We start from the raw sequence: 20,414 nt of genomic DNA, 5'->3' as shown, positions 1-20,414 counted from the left end.
CAGGTGTCCTTACTAAGGAAGATGGAGAGAAGGAAACGTGGAAGGTGAGTAATAAATTTCACCTTGAAGCCAACAACAAAGAAGATGAAAAGGCAGCCAAAGAAAACAGCCAGCCTGGGGAACAGAATGATCAAGGAGAGACTGGTTCCTTGCCAGGACAGCAAGAGAAGGAGGCTTCAGCCTCCCCAGACCCTGCCAAGAAGAGCTTCATCTGTAAGGCCTGTGACAAAAGCTTCCATTTCTACTGCCGCCTAAAGGTGCACATGAAGCGCTGCCGGGTGGCTAAGAGCAAACAGGTGCAGTGTAAGGAGTGCAGTGAGACCAAGGATTCAAAGAAAGAGCTGGACAAACATCAGCTGGAGGCCCATGGTGCAGGTGGAGAGCCCGATGCCCCTAAGAAGAAGAAGAAGAGGCTTCCAGTGACATGTGACCTCTGTGGCAGAGAATTTGCCCATGCCTCAGGTACGTTCAAGAAGGCAAAGGAACAGAGGATGATAATTGTGGGTTTTATAGCTTGGATTTCAGGCCTTTCCCTTAGTTGTGTGCAGTGAGGGCTGTGGGTGGGCTTAGAAAATAGAGCAGGTTCCTACAGAGGCAGGGGAATATTTTAAGAGCATGGGCTTTGGAATCAGCCCCCGAGCTTTGATTTCCCCAAATCTATTAAAGCAGCACCCTGATACCACTTACTCTGTTGGATTGTTATGAAGACTTAAGGTAACAGAGCTAAACACCAGTGCACTGCCTGTAACAGAGTGAGCACACAATAACTTACAGCTCTTACTGTTTACAGTGATAACCAGCTACTTAATACCTGGCTCATGTTTCCATGTGCCACTTGTTTCTTGGTAACAAACAAGAGTCATGGAAATCATGGGATGTACAGTCAGAATGGTTTTCCCTTGTCCTAGAATTTGGATAAACCTAACGAAATATAAAAGCAAGTTGAATTTCCCTAGTTCTGGGTGGCAGGGTCCTATTTAAGAGAGAGAAGGGAATGGGGAAGATAAGCCCAGCATTACTTTCCACCGGCTCCATCCAGGAGTAAGGCCAGGTGACTTTGGGGATGCCAGTTGGTGGGTAGAGAGCAGCGTGGCTGTGTGCAGTGGGTACCAGGAGGCCTGGGCTGAGACAGTGCTCTTGGTATCCTGTGCTAGATTCCTAACACTGATTAGTAGCATCTCTTCTGGCCTCTGGTGTCCTTGGCTTCCCTAGGCATGCAGTACCATAAGCTGACAGAGCACTTCGATGAGAAGCCTTTCTCCTGTGAAGAGTGTGGGGCGAAGTTTGCAGCCAATTCCACCCTGAAGAACCACCTTCGCCTTCACACCGGGGACCGCCCGTTCATGTGCAAGCACTGCCTCATGACCTTCACCCAGGCCTCCGCCCTGGCCTATCACACCAAGAAGAAGCACTCGGAAGGTAAGGTGGGGCACAGTTCATTTCTCCTGCAGACTTTCACTGCGAACTGCCTAAACCCCATTTGGATTAGGTGTGATATATATCTCAAAAACAAAACAATTTGATAGCACAACAGGGTGACTAAAGTCAATAGTAACTTAATTGTACATTTTAAATACAGTGTAATTTGGATTATTTATTACACAGAGGATAAATGCTGGAGGGGATGGATCTCTCATTCTCCATGATGCAGTTATTTCATATTGCATGCCTGTAGCACAACATCACATGTACCTTGTGAATATATACACCTACTGTGTACCCACAAAAGTTAAGTATCAAAAAAAAAATAAGGCCGAGGCAGGCGGATCACAAGGTCAGGAGATTGAGACCATCCTGGCTAACATGGTGAAACCCCATCTCTACTAAAAAATACAAAAAATTAGCCGGGCGTGGTGGCGGGCGCCTGTAGTCTCAGCTACTCGGGAGGCTGAGGCAGGAGAATGGTGTGAACCTGGGAGGTGGAACTTGCAGTGAGCTGAGATTGTGCCACTGCACTCCAGCCTGGGCAACAGAGTGAGACTCCGTCTCAAAAATAAGAATAATAATAAATAAAATAAAAAAACAATGCACAACCTCTAGGCAAACAGACGACTGGGAATAGCTCTGTGCACAGACGTAAACTGCTTACTGGGAGAGCTTCTGAAAGAGACTGGCTAACCTCCTATGACTTTATATTAGGTCTTGTGGAAAAGTCATTGCGGTTTTTGCCATTAAAAGTTATAGAGAATTTACATAAAATTATTTGAGCTTTGAGGTCGAGTTCAAGCATGAGAAGGACCCTGACTAAGCACCTACTGTGGATCAGACAGTGGCAGATGCCGAGTGGCTGAGCTGGGATTCCTGTGTGCCCATAGCTTGTGGCCTGAAGGGGGCAGGGGGAGGGGAGTGTAGTGCCCGTTACAATGCAGATTGTCAGCGGTATAATGTGGAATAACACCAGCGTGATGAGGAAGGATGGAGAAGGGGTCTCTAGTCCAGTTGGAGGGGAGGAGGAGGTACATTGTCAGGGAAGGCTTTTTGGAGCAGTCTACCTATTGTTTAGAGCATTTCTTTATAAATTATAAGGTAACCATTGTTTGATGTGGACTGTCACAGTAGCCTCAAAGCTGGTCTTGCTTTCACCATTTCTCTTGATACTTAAAAAATAAATAAACCCTATCAGGTCACTTCTCTGCTCCAAATTCTTCAATGGCTTTTTGTCCCACTCAGTTGTGAAATCCAGAGTCCTTAAGATAGCCTCCCCGGCCCTCTGTGATTAACATTCCTGATTCCTCTCTGACTTCCTCTCTTAGGCCTGCACATTTTAGCTTTCTGGCCAGGCCTCAGGCCCGCAGGCACCTGCTCCAGGACCTTTATTCTTACCCTTCCCTTTGCTGGGGACGCTTCCCGTCAGACACCTCACGTTTCACTTCCTCACCTCCTTTGAGACCTTACTTACACTTACCTTCTCTGTGAGTCTCTTCCTGGGCCACCCTCTGTAAGGTCTCAGCACCCCACCCCTGGTTTCCATGCAGTATTTTTCTCCCATAGTGCTTCTCATATGATGTAGTATCTACTTTAGTAATTTATTTCTGCTTAGTCTTCCCTGTTAGAATGCAAGTGTCATGAGTGGCAAGCTGTTAGTCTTTCTTTTCCCACTGCTGTATCCATGGGACTTAGACTAGTACTTGGCAATAGTAGGCCCTCAATCGATATTTGCTGAGTGAATGAATTTCACAAGCACTGTTTCAGCAGGGGGTATTGTAAATATACGCACCCCTGTCATGGGACTTACATCCCACTGGGTAAAACTGACAATAAACAAATAAATATATAGTATAAATTTAGATAGCAGTTATTACTATGAAGAAGCATAAAGCAGGGTACACAGTGAGAGGACAGGGCTTGGGGGACACTATTTGTATCATCAGAGAAGGCCTCTGCGAGATGGCACTTGTGGAGAAACCTAAACAAAGTGAGAGATGGAGCCAGTGGAAGACCTAGAAGGAGAGCATCCCAAGTGCAGAGCTGCCTCCCCGGTGGAAACGAGCTTTACCTGCATGAGAGACCACAGAAAACTAGAAGGGGCTAAAGCAGAATCAACGAGGAAGAGCATTAAGAGATAAGGCCAGAGATGCTAGCAAAGGCTGGACCTTGGAGGGTCTTATAAGCCAAGGTGAGGACTTTTGGTTTTTATGTGAAGTGTGTTAGTTTATCCTGCTGCTGTAACAAATTACCACAAATGCTGGCCTAAAACAACCCAAATATACTCTTTTACCATTCTGGAGGATAGCAATCCAAGATGGGTCTTGTGAGGCTAAATTTAAGCTTTCGACAGAGTTCCTTCTGGAGGCTCTAGGGGAGATCTCATTCCTTGCCTTTCCAGCCCCTAGACGTTGCCCGCATTCCCTGGCTCTTGGCCACATCACCCCAACCTCTGCCTCCATCACCATACCTCCTTTTCTGACTCTTCTTCCTCCCTCTTATGAGGACCCTTGCGATTACATTGAGCCCACCTAGATAATCCAAGACAACCCCCCCATCACAAGATCCTTAATCCAGTCACATTCACAAAGTCCTTTTGCCATGTATGGTAACATACACACAGGTTTGAGGAATTAGGACATGGACATCTTTGGGGGCCATTATCCCGCCTACCACATGAAGCCATAGAAGGGTTTTGAGCAGAGAATGAGTGGTAGGATCTAATTTACATTTTCAGAAGTTAATTCTGGCCACTCCAGACAATGAGCTATAGTAGGGCAAGAGGGAAACAGAAGGCTGTTAGAACCGTTCAGTGTAGAGGTGATATAGTTTTCAACTAGAGTTGTGTTAGTGGGGGTTGTAAAGAATGTTCAAGTTTTAGGATATGTTTTTGAAAATGGAGGTAACAGGACTCATGGTGGATTAGATGTGGGATGTGAAGGAAAGAAAGGAACTAAAGGAACTGAAGGCTTTGGGACTTTGCCATGAGCAACTGAGTGAATGATGCTGCCATTTACTGAGATGGGGGAGTGTGTGGATGGTGGCTGTGGGGGTGATGGGGATAGAGCATTGGAAGCTCTGTTTTGAGCTCCCAAAACAGATGAGGACTTTGGGTTTTTATGTGAAGTATGTTAGTTTATCCTGCTGCTGTAACAAATTACCACAAATAGTGGCCTATTTGATGCATTGGAGATACCTACTAGACATCCAGGTAGAGAGCAGAGCAGTGGGGAGTTGGACATATGGGTCTGCAGTTCTGGGGAAAGGTGGGAGCTGGAGCTATACTACAGGAGGCATCCATTACAGATGGTGTATGAGGCACTGAGAGATCATCTAGAAACTGAGGATTGAGAACGTCAAGGACTAAGCCCCAGGCTCCTCAATAATTTCACCTCTCCATTCAAGGAACCCTTTTTTTCCTAACAGAGTCTTATTTGGCAGCCCAATACATAAACACTGAAAATGAGGCTGCTTGCCTTAGTTGTGGTAGACCCTGGGATCCGGGGTTCTGGAGCCTTGCCTCACCGATTGCCCTGCTTGCTCTCTTGGCCCATAAGGGAGCTTGGAGGTTCAGTTGGTCTAGCATTTCTCACAAATGCCAGTTCTCCAGACTTGTTCTTTATCCACATTTTCTAATAATCTTTGGCAGTCTGGTCATTATATCCTCATTATATGCATGTGAAAATAGAGAAACCAAGGGATACATAATAACTTTATAGCAAGCAACTGGAAGAAGGCTTTCATTCCTCTCTGAATCCACGACTCTCACCTTTGTGCACAGTTGCAGATCCACACTGTATATGTCGCCAGAGGATCCAAACCCACGTGTTTCTGGGCACAGGGATGTATCTGGTTGCGGGAGTAGAGTGCGCTCTTCCATACTTGTGGTGGCTGATGAACAGATGGGTTGTCTTGTGCAGTGAGAACTCCGTCCTTATTCCTTTGTCCAACCACACTCGCACCTTCCGTGTGATCGGCTGTGTTTGTGAGGTGCCATGTGATGAGACGGCTCAGATCTCACCCAGCGTATTGCAGACTGCCTGATGTTTTAATGTCATCTACCAGATGATATTTCCCTGATACGTGCTGTAGAATTAGATTTTGTTTGTAGCAATGCCATAAATTTTTAGTGCTGACTCTAATAAGCTCCTGTGTATTTGCAGGGAAAATGTATGCATGCCAGTACTGTGATGCTGTGTTTGCCCAGTCTATTGAGCTGTCCCGCCACGTGAGGACCCACACCGGGGACAAGCCCTATGTCTGCAGGGACTGTGGCAAGGGCTTCCGGCAAGCCAATGGCCTCTCCATCCATCTGCACACCTTTCACAGTATGTAGAGACTGTGGATCTCAAGCCCTCAGTGCCAGCCTGGCACTGGGAAAGCGTGTCAATTGCAGCAGAGGTGCCAATCCATCAGACCCGAGCTCCATTCAGTGCATTCCCCTTACCTGTTCCCCTGCAAAACCCAGAGTCCCTCATTCCTAGTTCAGGAAGAATCTCATTTTAAGGTATCTCATATAACGCTTATTTCTCTCTGGCCAGGCTGTTTCCCTGTCTTCCTTTTTAGCCCACCTGGCACCATTTGTCCAACAGAGGCAGATTTTGTTTGAAGGAGAAAGCCTCTATAACTGATTGGCTCACAGAGCACTGGAATATTTCCATTAGTCCATCTTCCATTTGCCTTTTCCCGTAGGAGCAGTCCAGACACTTTCTGAGTTAATGTCTACCTTCGTAAGTGAGCCTTGGTTATGTTCCCTTAAAAACCTCCTGCCCAGCATTCTCTTCCGAATGCCATTGTATTTCACACAGTTAGTGGGGTCTGCCCCTGTCTTTCTCCCCTTCTGTGAGAACTGACACAGACAGAAACACACTTTTATTCGGCATGCATGCATGCGTGGGCACACACACATATATATACACACACAGGAAGGAAGGACAAAGAAATTCCGTGATTCCTCGTTACACCATCGGGAAATCACCAGCGTGGCATTTGGCTGGCCACATCACATTTTCTTCAGCCTCTCTTGTTGCAGCAGGAGTGTAATCAGCACAGCACAGCACAGCAGGGGAGTTAAGAGCTTGGAGTCTGGAATCACACAGGCTCGGACTTGAATCTTGACCCTGACGCTTACTTTTCTTGAGGCCTTAAATTTATTTACCATTCTAAGCCTCTTATGCCCCTTCTGTAAACTAGAGCAAATAATAATGCCACCACCTTGGATTGTAATTAGAATTAAATGAGATCACATGTAAAGCATGACACTCCACGCCTGACACATAGAAAATGCTCAGTAATGCCAGATACTATTATTACTGGTGACAAGAGCAACCCTCTCAGATGCCATTTGTCACCATCAAAACTTGTCTTTTTTGCATGCCATGCATCTCACATGCTCTTCTTCCCTCCCCACCCCTCTTCCCACACACCAGTTTCTAGCTGTTGGCAGATACAGTGTCTCACAAGTGCGCTTTATGTAAACACATCCAAGTCTGTCGTCAGCCAGCCAGCAAGGACTTTGCCAAAGCTCCTATGTGCCCAGCATGTGGCTAGACATTGGGTGATGCAGGGGGAAAATAAAGTGTGGCCCTTTCCCTCCAAGCAGTTTACAAGGCTGTCCAAAAAAATCCAGTTACAGTAGGCTTCCAGATGAGAGATTTGGCTTGGATCCAGTGCCACAATTTTGATGTCCTTTTGACCTCTTTAATGACATTCTGCTTTAGTCTTCCTTTCCCAGTAGCATTACCTGGGCGTCAGAAAAGGGGAAGACGTTATTAACTTTCAGAAGGGAGAAGACCCAGAATACTTTGCCATACCCTTAAACTATATCATCCGTGGCAGGCCTAGCATCCAGGCCCCCCTCTCTCTCCCATTTCTTGCCTGTTTCATAGAACCACATCATTGCTTATGGAAAGCTGCATCAAAGTGTCTTAGAAGATGGTGTAAAACTGAGATTTCAAGAGCTCATGTCCACAGGGAAACTAGTTAGTGATACCGAATGCTGCTGCATGTCAGAATTCCTGAATTAATCTGAATCAATGCACATAAAAGATTGGCTTGTGAGCAAAGGATTTTATTAAAACATTTTGATTTCTGTTGCTTTAAGAAAAAGACCAAAGTTTCCTGCCATAGGATGGCAAATGTATTCTTCATCACTACTAGTTTTATTGTGGGGGTCTCACTGAAGGGTTGGCATATCCAATTAAGCATGTAGCTCTCAGACAGCATGGATTTGGGAGTGAGAGATGGGATTGTTTCTCAGTTCAGCCATTTCTTAATTGTGCCCATGGGCAAGATACTGCCTTACCACTCTAAACCTTGATTTTCCTAATCTGTAAAATAGGGATGATAATAGAACCTACTCATAGAGTTATTGGAAGGATTAAGTGAGTTAATTTACATAAAGCACTTAGAATATGCCTGTCATAGAGCACTCATTATGCTAATCTTTTTATTGTTGAATCTAAAGTGGGGAGAAAGGAAGCATCCCTCCACTTGTGCTGTTGATGACAAAGGAATTAGTGATGCTCTGGGGAGTGTGCTGGAAATCCTCTACAGAGAATTAGAAAACTCCAGAATGCCCACTGCAAACAGGACGAGCCAGGGTGAAACTCCCTGGAAAGTGATAAAGTGTAATTTAACTTGTAAGATGTAAAATGAGGAATGGAGATGAACTACACGATGCTGCAGAGATAGTTAATCTCGAAACCCTGGAGGAATCCCACCTCCTAGGATGAAGGTGGGGGTAGTCAGGTGACTGCTACACTGATTTCTGATCCTTGGAGTCTAAGACCCTGCTTGTTATGTAAGCAGAGTCTTCACATTTGTTGCTGTACACAACAACCAGTGTTTCACTGATGGCTGCCTATGGTGTTTTCTTTTCCTCTCCACCTCTTCCTCTCATGGATGTCCCGTGAAACTAGACATAGAAGATCCTTATGACTGCAAGAAGTGCAGGATGAGTTTCCCCACTCTTCAGGATCACCGGAAGCACATCCATGAGGTGCACTCCAAAGAGTACCACCCTTGCCCCACCTGTGGGAAGATCTTCAGTGCCCCGTCCATGCTGGAGCGGCACATGGTGACCCACGTTGGAGGGAAGCCCTTCAGCTGCGGGATCTGCAACAAGGCCTACCAGGTGACCTCAGGTGCCACTGGGAGCTCTTCCCCTCACCCCTGACCTACTCTTCATTTGATCTTCCCTGATGCCTGGGTTGGTGGCTTGCAGATCATATCTTGTATCCAGGATGTGACAATTGGCTGATTCTCATGAAGGATGCAGCTTGTGATCCAGATTCTCTAAGGAGATCTGGTCAGAGTGCTGCAGTGGGGGAGCTCATTATTGGAGCAGAGAGTTCATACACTTCTTCTCTTAGACAGCAGACTTGTCGTGAACTGAATGTTGCTTTTCCCCTTGGATGCTCACCTTCCATAGAACCCATTGCTCCCATGTGTCAATGGGCATGACAGCGGCAATGGGGAGTGGAACACTACCTGGAATTACCTTGTTTGGCACAATTAGTGTGTGTTTGTTTAACTCCCAGGGAAGGGCTCAGGCTTTTTACCTTAGGATTTGATATGTAATTAAAGTGAAGCCCCATACAGAACTAAAAAGAAACTACATCTATCAGAAGCTTTAAAACTACAGAGAAAAGAACGGTCCTTGTGGCATCTATAAGATTTGGGTATAGACAAAGAAGCATAACTGCTAACTTTAGCTCAGCGAAAACTGAGAGCTAACTTTGTGCCAACGCTCATGTTGTGACATTAGCGTTCCAGAACGGAGACCTGGGCTTGAGCCCTAGGATGGCGTGGAATGGTAGGGAAAGTATTCCCAGTGCTGCTCTGGAACCCGGGAAGGAGAGGGACTCTTGCTTATGGGGCAAGGGCAGTGTGCACTCCTCCAGCAGCTTGCTCAGCTGCGCCCCAGCTCCCTGGGAAGCCGTGAGATGCAGCTCACTGGTAAAGCACACAGGTGTTACAGTTGGAAGGCCTGGGCCTGAATCCTGGTCCTGCTATCTCCTGATGTTATGATTAGTCATTTAACCCCTCGGTGTCTCCGCTTCCAGCTCACTAGGAAGACTCTAACACCTCCCTCATAGGCTTGTTGTAAGGAATGGGCATGTGAAGGACTCCTGGGAGCCCTGCCATGTAGTGGCTTCTCAATGAATATGTAGTTGCCTTATTCTCACAAACACCAGGCTTTCCTCACATCAGCACCCGGTGTGATAGGTAAGAGTGTGTGATACTAGAAACGTCAGCTTATCCAAAAATGTATTTCTTTCCCTCATGAGCGCCTCGTGAGCTCTCCAGCTTGCTGGAACTTTCTAAGACCTAACACTTGCCAAATTCCTTGCAGCAATTGTCTGGTTTGTGGTACCACAATCGAACCCACCACCCTGACGTATTTGCTGCTCAGAACCACCGATCTTCCAAGTTCTCATCACTCCAGTGCAGCTCCTGTGACAAAACCTTCCCCAACACCATTGAGCACAAGAAGCACATCAAAGCAGAACATGCAGGTGGAGTTTGGGTACCACCGGCAGAGAGCGGGAGGGGCTTGATGGTGTAGCCTCCTGGGCCCCACCAGAAATCCCCACTTCTAATAGTCTAGTGTGATGTGCAGTGGTCATTGCCTTTGTTCTGCCCCAGCGCACCTGTCCGTAGCAGCAGCAGTCAGTAGCAGCAGCTTGAGTGGCAGTGGTTCTCAAACCTGGAAGCGTAGCGCAGTGTAAGCTCCCACCAGCCCTGAGTGAGAGCTTGTTGGGGCACCTGGGAAGGGTGTCAGCCTCAGTGGTAGGCAGGCCTGAGTGGAAATCCTGATTCCAGCACTTATCAGCTACATGACCTTGGCAAGTGACTTCCCTTTTCTGAGCCTGTTTCCTTCTCTCCAGGATGGCAGTTATTAAAACCTACTTTGCAGGTAAATTTGGTGATAATCACAACAGCTGTCAGTTACAGAGTGTTTCCTATGTGCAAGACACTATGCTAAGCACCTCGTGTATATTTTCTCATTTCATTCTCACAACATCCCTCTGAGCATCCAGGCAGTCTGGATCCAGATCTCGTGCTCTTTACCACTAGATTGTACAAATATACCATAGGTTATAAGATTCCTGGCACTTGGTAGATGCTTGCTAAGTATTGGCCATCGCCCCAACCCCAGCCCTGTTACTCTTCAGCCTTGGAGAGCCAACCATTTGTTCTTTCCCAGCACGTCTTTCTTTATGCACTTCACAGATATGAAGTTCCATGAATGTGACCAGTGTAAGGAGCTCTTCCCCACGCCAGCCTTGCTGCAGGTTCATGTCAAGTGCCAGCATTCAGGTCAGTACCCCTGTCAGCATACTTCTAGGCTAGACTCAGGGCCTGAATCTCCCCTCCACCACTTGCAGCTTTGCAACCTAGGCTAAATCGCTTAACAAACTTGTGCCTCAGTTTCTTCATCTATAAAATGGGAACAGTTGTAGCACCTGCCTCATAGAGTAGTGTGAAAAACTGAAGGCCTTGGCATCAATAAGCATCCCTTAAGCCGTAACTGTGATTGTCATTGTTATTGCTATATTCATCAAATCTAAAGTGCCAGTTAAAAATAAATAAATACAATTCCAGTTACAAGATATACCATTTTTATTTTTATTTTTTTTGTGACAGAGTCTCACTCTGTCACCCAGCCTGGAGTGCAGTGGTGCGATCTCAGATCACTGCAACCTCCATCTCCTGGGTTCAAGCAATTCTCCCTGACTTAGCCTCCCAAGTAGCTGGAATTACAGGTGCCTGCCACCATGCTCGACTAAATAAGATGTACTTTTTTTTTTTTTTTGAGATGGAGTCTCGCTCTGTCACCCAGGCTGGAGTGCAGTGGCGCGATCTCGGCTCACTGCAAGCTCCATCTCCCAGGTTCACGCCATTCTCCTGCCTCAGCCTCCTGAGTAGCTGGGACTACAGGCGCCCACCACCACACCCGACTAATTTTTTTTTGTATTTTTAGTAGAGACGGGGTTTCATCATGTTAGCCAGGATGGTCTCGATCTCCTGACCTCATGATCCGCCCGCCTCGGCCTCCCAAAGTGCTGGGATTACAGGCGTGAGCCACTGCGCCCAGCCAAGATGTCCCATTTTTAAGGAACTATTAAAAAAGAAAAACTACTGCCAGTTAAACTGTGCTTTCTTATCACTTAGAATTTCTACGTTATTCTAAGTGCTGTTTTGGACTGATTTGACATAGATTTTTATCATGTCACTCACTCTAGTGTGCATACATAAAAAGGAAAACATAAAAAAACTGATTAAGGGAAGAATCCAGCTTCTCAGAGTAACGTTCAATTCAGATTGTCAACAAGCATGTTTTTCCACACAGTGTTTACTCTGCCATCAAGAACATTGATGATGGAATGCATAATAGAAGATTCCATCAAGAATTGAAGGCCATTCGTTTTGGTCTCTTGAGCGTTATGTAAAACTAGTCTACTTTTGATTCCTGCTTTGGGAATATAGCTAACCTTTCATCACTTACCTCCTCCCTTCTAAACCATTTGGTTTCCATGAGTTAAAAACGTGCACCATTCCTGTCTTAGGGAGTTTCTTCCAAGCCGTGGATGCCCATTCTGCAAGTCTTGATGCTGCCACTTTTGATGTTGGTGTGTGCATTGACGATTGCACCTGACTGCCTTAGCCGACAGAAGTCATAAGGTGCCATCGATCCTACTTCAGAGATGTTAAAATGTATTTCTTAGAATTGATGAAATATAGTATCGTCAGCATCTTTATCTGCAGTTGAATGAATAATGGGCTTCTGCAGAGGCAGATTTGGCCTGAATCTGATACTAATGAAACTGTCATCTCAGGGCCCCTCACTTGCATGGACCCTTCCAAGGCTTTGTTCTTGTCATTTTGTATTATTTTTCTTAAGGCCCCCCAGATTGAATAACGTTCGTGTCCCACAAAACGTGGATCCGCCTCCAAGCCTCGATCCTCATTGCTCTTTCCTCTCATGTCTTCCTGCCCTCATTTCTCTCATTTTACCCAGAGAATTTTACCCACAGCCCTCCCCTTCTGTCTCCCTCTCCTCCAGGGTCCCAGCCATTCCGGTGCTTGTACTGTGCTGCTACTTTCCGTTTTCCTGGAGCATTGCAGCACCATGTCACCACGGAGCACTTCAAGCAGTCAGAGACCACCTTCCCCTGTGAGCTCTGTGGGGAACTCTTCACCTCCCAGGCCCAGCTTGACAGTCACCTGGAATCTGAGCACCCAAAGGTGATGAGCACGGAAACCCAGGCCGCAGCCTCACAGATGGCGCAGGTGATTCTGGGGTCATCAGCTACATAGAATGCTAATGCATGGTTCCTAAGGCTTCTCTAGAGGTGGCTCTGTCATAGTACCCAGCGATACTCTTTGGGGATCTTGTAGAGAGTCTCTCTGGACTTCTTACAAAACAGAACAGAAAATTCTAGTCTCCTGGTGGCCACATGGGAAGTGGCCCTTAGGTAGAGGGAGCCTGGAACAAGAATTTCCAAAAGAGGAACAGCTTGGTTCCTCCTCCCAGTGCATACGTCCCTGCCTCCTGAGAAACACCGTGGGGTGTGGTGAGAACTGCAGGAAACCTCGGAGACAGAGGAACACTTTGTTGGGCAGGGACTGCCTGCAGTTGAAGTGCTTGGAGAGCGCCTCTGGGCAGGACACAGTACACACTTGCACACACCTGGGCCTCTCACCTTTACCTGGGCAAAAAAACCACCTCTTCTTGATGCTTCAGGGCTAAGCTTGATCCAGCTTCTCTTTGCTTCCCAGATCCTCGTTTACTCTTCTTCCCATCTTCTGCAGAGAGGGTGGGCAGAAAAGGAAAATAAACTCAGGTCCATCCATCGTCAGTAATTTGTGGGTGGGTTGGAGAGGAACCATAAACTGATTGAGGTTTTGGTCTGTTAGACTGTCCCGCTGTCCAGTTCCAGATCAGTCATTTATAAACCAGGTTCTTACAGGCCTCTGGGGAACAGAGGGGAAGTCAGGTAGGCAGGACTCCCGCCAACACTCTGCTGTCATATCAACCAAAGGTGCTCTGCTTTTATCTTTTTTGTATATTATGGTTCTTGATAATATGTCCTTTGGGGAAAAGGTGGGGCTGGGGCGTCCATTTCTAAAAGAAAAAGAAAGAAAAGCAGTTTGAAAACTACTATCCTGGATCATTGTTGATTGAACATCACAGTTGATCTCTTCTCTCCTGTAGCACGGAGAAGTAGCTGGGCTTGGCTTCCTCACTTGTTCCTGCTCTCTGCTCTTCACTGATTCTCAAGAGCAAGGTGGCTGTGGCCTCTAGTTTAAAAATATCAAGGGCATCTAGCTCTTCTGGGATCTATGGGTCAGAAACATCAACTTGGAGGCTTAGGCGGGAATTGGATATGCCTAACCACAGACTCATTCTCTCTCAGTTGGAAAGGTGGTCTCTAACAGATTATGCAGATTTGGAAGGGACATAGGTGGGCTGTGGAGGAGAGAAGGGGGCACTGGCCCCGCCAGGCTGGTGAGCTGAATGAATGCGTGGAGTCACGGTTCATCCAGTCTTCCTCCTAAGCTCAGTCACTGTGTGGCCTCCTGGGAAGGCTGTGAGCCTGCGAGAGGTCCAGAGAGGCTGCCCCGGGCCTACCGGGGCCTGTGGTGGATCAATCCCATTCCCATGTTCCAGGCATGAGACCAGCTGGCTTCAGTGGCATTCCTCTCACATGGCATTCACCTCCGCAGTGTCATCCCAAGACAGGAAAGCCCAGTGTGAAAAACAGAGCCAGTGTTCGCTGGTGTGTAATCAGAGTCCGGGCGCCCCGAGATGGCGTACTGAGCAAAATTATAGCAATTTAGTGCACAGTTATTTAAATTGTTTGCTGGCCTTCTCTTTTGCATCGCCAGTGGGTTAGACTTGCCTCTTCCCATTAGGCACATGTAAGTGCTCTCCTCAGGTGAAAACATAAATATCATCATTACAGCATGAGATGAAAACCATGTAAATCAGGGAGCCAACTGTGAACACTGCCCAGAGCAGCCTCACGGTCTTTCTCTTTCAGGTGATCCAAACCCCAGAGCCGGTGGCCCCGACAGAGCAGGTGATCACTTTGGAGGAGACCCAGCTTGCCGGGTCGCAGGTGTTTGTGACGTTGCCAGATTCTCAGGCATCTCAGGCCAGCTCTGAGCTCGTGGCGGTGACTGTGGAGGACTTGCTGGATGGCACAGTGACGCTGATCTGTGGTGAGGCCAAATGAGCAGCCTTTCATCCGGCAGAGCCTTCCTGCGTTTGCAGCAGAGAGGAGGCCCCACAGCTTGCCCTTTGCCCTCCATCCCTGGCTGTCCTGAGTGGTGAGCATCTTAGCTTAGCACCAACCAACACAGTCTCACCTAGAAAACAGACGGAAGCTTCGTTGTTCTCCTAGAACCAATAGCATCTGAGCCCTCAACACCAATAACACCATCCTCTGTAGCAGACAGGCCTCCCTGCCCACAGGCCCGCTGCTGCGGCCTCTATGACACTGTCCATCCCCAAGTGACATGTGGCTTCAGAAGTAGAGTCTGAAAGAGCAGTGGGATGGGAGCTGGTGACCAGGTACCCCAGGAGGCGTGATGTGCCGACAGCACTCAGTGGGCAGAATGGCAGTTAGATATGGGACTTGGCCCACAGTGGGGGCTGCAAATGCTGCCACTGCCTCTGGCCATTTAAAGTGAGAGGGGCACCAACAGACAATTTGGGGACCTCAGGCCCCTTCCTGAGGCACACTTGGCCCCTTCCTCGGTCCTATCATCCTACCCTCTGCTGGGGTTCCCCCTCCACCCAGTGGCCATGCCCAGCACCCTACTGATGGCTATAGGACAGGTAGCCCTCATTTCCATGCCTGATAACCCCTTGTCAGTTGTCAGCTCTTCCCAAAACAAAGCTCTGGAGTTTCTGCTGGAAGTGTTTAATGTGAGGCATCAGCTGCTAGACAGTGTCTGCCTTTCCAGGACATTCTTCTTGGTATTCCTTACCCGAAGCCTGGTTCCCACAGCTCTTCCGTGTCATCTTCATCCCCTTCCTTTAATCAAAGGCTGAAATCTCTGCCTGACCTGGCAGCCTCGCTCCCTCTGGGTCATATGGTGCAGACCGTGACCAGCACCAGGCAGGCATTCCTGTCTGCGTGTGGAGGAGCAGCCGTGACTGCCCGTGGCTCTGCTGCCGCCCACTCCCTGCCTTGGGAGTGGCCTGCTGCCTCACCTCCCGCAGGCCGCCACACTTATTGCAGGTCAGTGATCCTTTGGAGTCTGAATTTCACAAAGCTTTTTTTATCTTCAGTTCCTAAAATATAATCTGATAATTAATGGTTTGTGGAATCCATTATGAAGTGCAATTAGATAGATGTAGGTTCCTGCCGTTTGGAGAGAATGACTAGCATTTATCTTCTTTTCCTTCCATGCCAAAGGTTGGAGTCTGCTGGTGCAGTGTTTACACACCAGGCAGGGCTCTCTGCCACCTTGTGTGGCTTGACCCCCTGTGGAGGGGAGTGCCTGGTTGGATCCCACACTGGCAGAGATGGGGCCACCCCTTCCTTCCAGGCACATCTCACATTGCCATGTACAGAGGCAGGAGTCACGTTTGGTCACCATGGAAGCTTTTATTGCTCCCACATGGTCAGGTCTCACCCTGCTTGAAGCGCAGAAGGCACAGCCTTACTGACCAGCACGCCCACTGACTGGCATCTGCCGGCTTTGTGCAGGCAGCCCCAACGGTTTCCACAGCGAGCGCCAGCTCCGGCCAGCCTGGGACAGCTCATCCCAGCCAACTACACCTGCTTCTGGTCCTGTCCACATTTTGATACGCAGATCACTTGAGCTTGTCAATTAGAGTTCTGTCATTCTGAAATAAATGAAGTTTCTAAAGCAGAGTTGGCCTCAGAAGCCAAAAACTGACCAGAAGATGGTGCTCAAACCTTTAAGACTTCATCTCCATGTGAAGGGCTCACTGTTTCTACCAAGGCTGTGCCTGTATTAAGGCTTTTCCGTCCTGGGAACTGTCAGTCTGGGAGAGCTCTTGATCTGCAGGTGGCAAAATGGCACTGAATATCCCCTTGGCAGCAGAGAAAACCCACTGAAAGGTCGTAGAGTGGCACATGCTTACAGGGCATTGGTGCCAAGTCCAGTGGATGAGAATCCAGCCCCTCACAAGCTGTGGGATGGGGCTTGGGAGTTGCAGTGAATGTCATTAAAATTTCTTCCAAAACAAAACTAGAAATAATTGCTGAGGGCTTATAGGGAAGTGATTTAAAAAGAAAAAACAAACAACAACAAAAAAAACTCTTCGGAATAAAGAGGGCTGTAAATTTTGAATTCCAGTGTCAGATCCTTTCAAGCACTGAGAAATTCTTTCTCAGGTTTCTTTTTTTGGGGGAGACAGGGTCTTGCTCTGTCACCCAGACTGGAATACAGTGGCACGATCTTGGCTCACTGCAACCTCTGTGGGCTCAAGCAGTCCTCCTGCCACAGCTTCCCAAGTAGCTGGGACCACAGGCGTGAGCCACACTGCTGGCCAGTTTTTGTATTTTTTTTTTTTTTTGTAGAGACAGGGTCTCGCCATGTTGCCCAGGCTGGTTTAAAACTCCTGAGCTCAAGCAGTTCTCCCACCTGGGCCTCCCAAAGTGCTAGGATTATAGACATGAGCCACTACGCCTGGCCAGGTTTCTGTTGGAGACCCAGATTGTGACAAGACATTTGTTTTCTTTGGAATCACCAGCTTTGCAGCTTACTGTGCCGAGAGTGGACTGGCTGCCGGGGCCCATCAGATGCCCTCTGGCCCATGGCACACTCAGCAGAAGGCACAAACCCAGTGCTGGTTCTCATCAAGAAAGAGGGGAAGGCCCTTCCCGAGTTTACTGTGCTCTGAGCGGGCTCCGCACTGGCTGACTGATTTTATAGTCTTGCTCTCTAGAGAAGCCCAGGCATGGATCTTATAGGAAAACTTTCTGACTCTGCTTGGCCATTTTATCCTTTTCTCCTACTTCTGCCCAAGAGACCTGAATTGCTGCCATAGAGGACAGTGTTTGTGTGGTCTCCTGAGTCCACATCGCTCGCTTCCGTAGGGTCCCGGTGTTGTTTTTGCCTCGTTCCCCATAGGCTGCTGCCCTTATGGCCTCTGGACTGAACTCTGGGGCCTTTGGGGTGGTGTGAAGGAGTCTGTGGGCTTCTTGGAACACATGGATCTGTTCGGTGGGTCCCCAGACCTCTGCTCCCAGAGCTCATGGCCCAGCTGGTGAGGAGGGAAAGGCAGTCAGACTCCAGGCTGGAGTGTGATTCTGTGGGAATACTGGGGTCAGTTATGGAACAGGATTTGCCCATCATAGGTAAGTGAGACAGCAAATAGATGATTCAAGAGCAAGGATTACTGCGGGAAGGTGAGACTCCTACTGTCCACGCGCATGAGCAGAACCTGGAACCAGAGGGGCAGGGACCAGGGGTCTTTACTCATTTATTTTATGGGTAAAGAGACATGAAGAGACAGCCTCTCTCTTCTGTCTCAGAAGCTCTGTGTTTGGGAAACTTTGAGCCCAGTGAGTAGCAGGGTCTGCAGTGTGAGTACCAGGTTTCCCTGGCAATCCAGGTCTCCTCTGAGGAAGCATTCTGACTTCCCACTGACCACGGAAGGCATGTCAGCTTCATGCCTCGGGCTAGAGTTATGATAACCGGGGCTGAGGGGTGAAAAGAAATCCAGTCAGACAGACAGTGGGGAGACAGGTCCCTGCCCTTTATTTGCGGGATCAATCAGGGACTCCCAGAAAGGAAGGAGAATGGTGAGAAGGGCCCTAAGAGTTCCTCTCTCACCTGCGGGCTGGTGACGTGGTCACCACAAGCTGAAGACAGGCTAATGGGGTGGCGGGTGTGCGTTTAAACCTCACGTGCCTGGAAGCTGCACATTGACCAAAGGAGGGAGGGAATTGCTAACCGTGTATAGAGTGGGCAGGTGGTTCCAGGGAGACAGGCAGCATGTTATTAAATTGGGCCTAGGCAGTTGGACGATAATGGAGAAAAGGCAGGGATGCTATAATGAGTCCTCCCCAAGGGTGAGTTCAGCACCCCAGCCCTGTTCTGCTTGTATCCCAGTGATACTTGGGAGGTAGGAAGAAAATGGGAGTAAGAGAACAATTTGGGGCTGAAGGGAGTGTCAGAGGCAAGTTGATCCTTGTTTTGTTGTCACGGAAACTTTGGGGCTGGTGGGACTTAGGCCAAAAGCTCAGAGGCACAGCCAAAATTTAGAAGCTTGCTACTCCTACGACTCGGCCTATAAGGAAGAGAGAAGCTGTCTGTACTTTGGGGACTACATTGCTGAAGGAAGAAAATCACTCCCTGGCTAATTAAGATTGCTTCCAAATTGGGGGAATGTGTGTCATTTCCTTTACCAAGGCCAGTCAGCCCTGCTTCCACCCATGGCCAGGACAGCCAGCCACTACGTGATGCTGTATAAATTGGATTACAAACCATATTCATGTTCAGCTTGCACTAATCTATATAAATAAAATATGTACTTTGAAAAAAATTAGGCTACATGAGTTTCAAATGGACTGGGATGTTATAGACCTGCTTTCTCTTTGGTTCTGGGCCAGTGTCAGACGGGGACAGGGGTGATAGGCCTGGTGTCCTAGGGGCCATTTGTGTACCTTGAGGCCGTGTTAACATGGCCTGGGGGAAAGAAAGCTCTCCTGTCACTTGGAGTCTCATTCCTAAACCCTCCTTCCCAGGGAGCAAGTGTGGGGCAGGGTTTCAGAGCACAGGCTTTGGTGTCCAGCCTGGGTACATCCAGCTGTCCCGCTGTCTAACTGACATTGTGTGAGATGCTTACTCTCTCTGAGCTCCCTCCTCCTGGCTCCCAACTTTATTATAAAATGGGGAAAATGATTGTGCTTGCCCTACAGAATTGTAATATCAATTAAAAGTCTGGATTTAATGTATTTAATGTAGAAAATTTTAGCTTTTATTAATAAAAGTTTTTGGCATACAAGTTAACTATTCCCTGCATTCTCTGGCACTAAAGAGAATGTTCATTCCTGTATCTTTATGTAGTCTTTTTCCTCTCTGAAGCCTTAGGGGATCCTTATAACACCCACTTTTCATTTATCTCTTGAATCTCAACTGCCCCCAAAGTACAAAGTGCTGAGCAGATAGCTGTAAAATAAACTAAACCTTTCTTGGTGAGCAGCTGAAAATGTCACATTGCTGGCAGCCAACAAGGAAACAAGAGCAGGAGACCCGGATGGGATGTACATGATTTCTGCAGGAAGCACCCAGTGTTTAAGACGAGGGGAGGGGCATCAGATCCCGCAGCCCTGATGCTGTAGAGAGCAGGGGAGTTGGGGAGGTTCTGTGCTCACTCCTCCTGGGACAGTTCTGGAGGAGCACAGATGGACCCTTGTTCAGAGTCCGCAAGTGTGTTTAGGAAGGAATGCTCCCCTGCCTAAGTGCTGTCTTTGGAGAGCAGGGCTGGAGCTGCCTATGTCATATTTTGGGCAGTAGTCCTGAGAGTGTCCCAGCCAGCTGCACTGGGTAATTGTAACATACAGTTGGGCCCCAGCCACATTTGAAGGTATGCAGAGGTGAAGTGCTGCTGCAGGTCGGGTGGGATTGAGCAGAGCTAGGAAGTGGGCCGAGGGGTTCCCTCAGTGATCTTCTGGGCCAAGGTGGCTGGCTGGAAGGAGCTGAGCAGCATGGTGGAAAAGAAGCATGGGCTTGGGAGCTTCCTAGCTCCACATCTTACTAGACAGATGACCTTGGGCGAGTTTTTCCTGACAGTGACTATGAGAAGAAAGTTAACATTTGTAAAATATCTGACAGAGTATAGACGCTTCGTAGATGATGGCTGTTCGTGTTTATAATATTTTAGAAGGGCCTGGAGGAAGAGCTGGGGCAGAGGACAGCTGGAAAGGAAGAGCTGGGGCGGAGGACAGCTGGAAAGGAGGTACCTAATGTGTCCTAGATACAGGATCTGAAAC

The 20,414-nt window shown here is 48.0% G+C and overlaps 1 protein-coding gene across 5 annotated transcripts in view; it reads left to right on the top strand.

Moving 5' to 3' along the window:
* ZBTB40 (zinc finger and BTB domain containing 40) overlaps positions 1 to 18,964 on the top strand; it is a 78,798-nt gene extending 59,834 nt beyond the window's left edge. For 4 of the 5 annotated variants that reach the window (XM_513186.7, XM_016956019.3, XM_063804449.1 and 1 more), the window contains 8 exons: positions 4 to 462; positions 1,213 to 1,419; positions 5,589 to 5,753; positions 8,346 to 8,560; positions 9,782 to 9,944; positions 10,663 to 10,749; positions 12,497 to 12,723; positions 14,478 to 18,964. In XM_513186.7, the coding sequence (XP_513186.3) occupies positions 4 to 462; positions 1,213 to 1,419; positions 5,589 to 5,753; positions 8,346 to 8,560; positions 9,782 to 9,944; positions 10,663 to 10,749; positions 12,497 to 12,723; positions 14,478 to 14,672 (1,718 nt within the window). In that variant the 3' untranslated portion in view covers positions 14,673 to 18,964. The remainder of the gene's footprint in view (positions 1 to 3; positions 463 to 1,212; positions 1,420 to 5,588; positions 5,754 to 8,345; positions 8,561 to 9,781; positions 9,945 to 10,662; positions 10,750 to 12,496; positions 12,724 to 14,477) is intronic. The other variant, XR_010154770.1, reaches the window with a different exon arrangement.
* The last annotated feature ends 1,450 nt before the right edge of the window (positions 18,965 to 20,414 follow it).

Source organism: Pan troglodytes, chromosome 1 (genome assembly GCF_028858775.2).
Source record: "Pan troglodytes isolate AG18354 chromosome 1, NHGRI_mPanTro3-v2.0_pri, whole genome shotgun sequence".
Lineage (NCBI taxonomy): Eukaryota > Metazoa > Chordata > Mammalia > Primates > Hominidae > Pan > Pan troglodytes.
The sequence above is the reverse complement of the archived record's forward strand: the minus strand, read 5'-3'. Positions and strand labels throughout refer to the sequence as shown.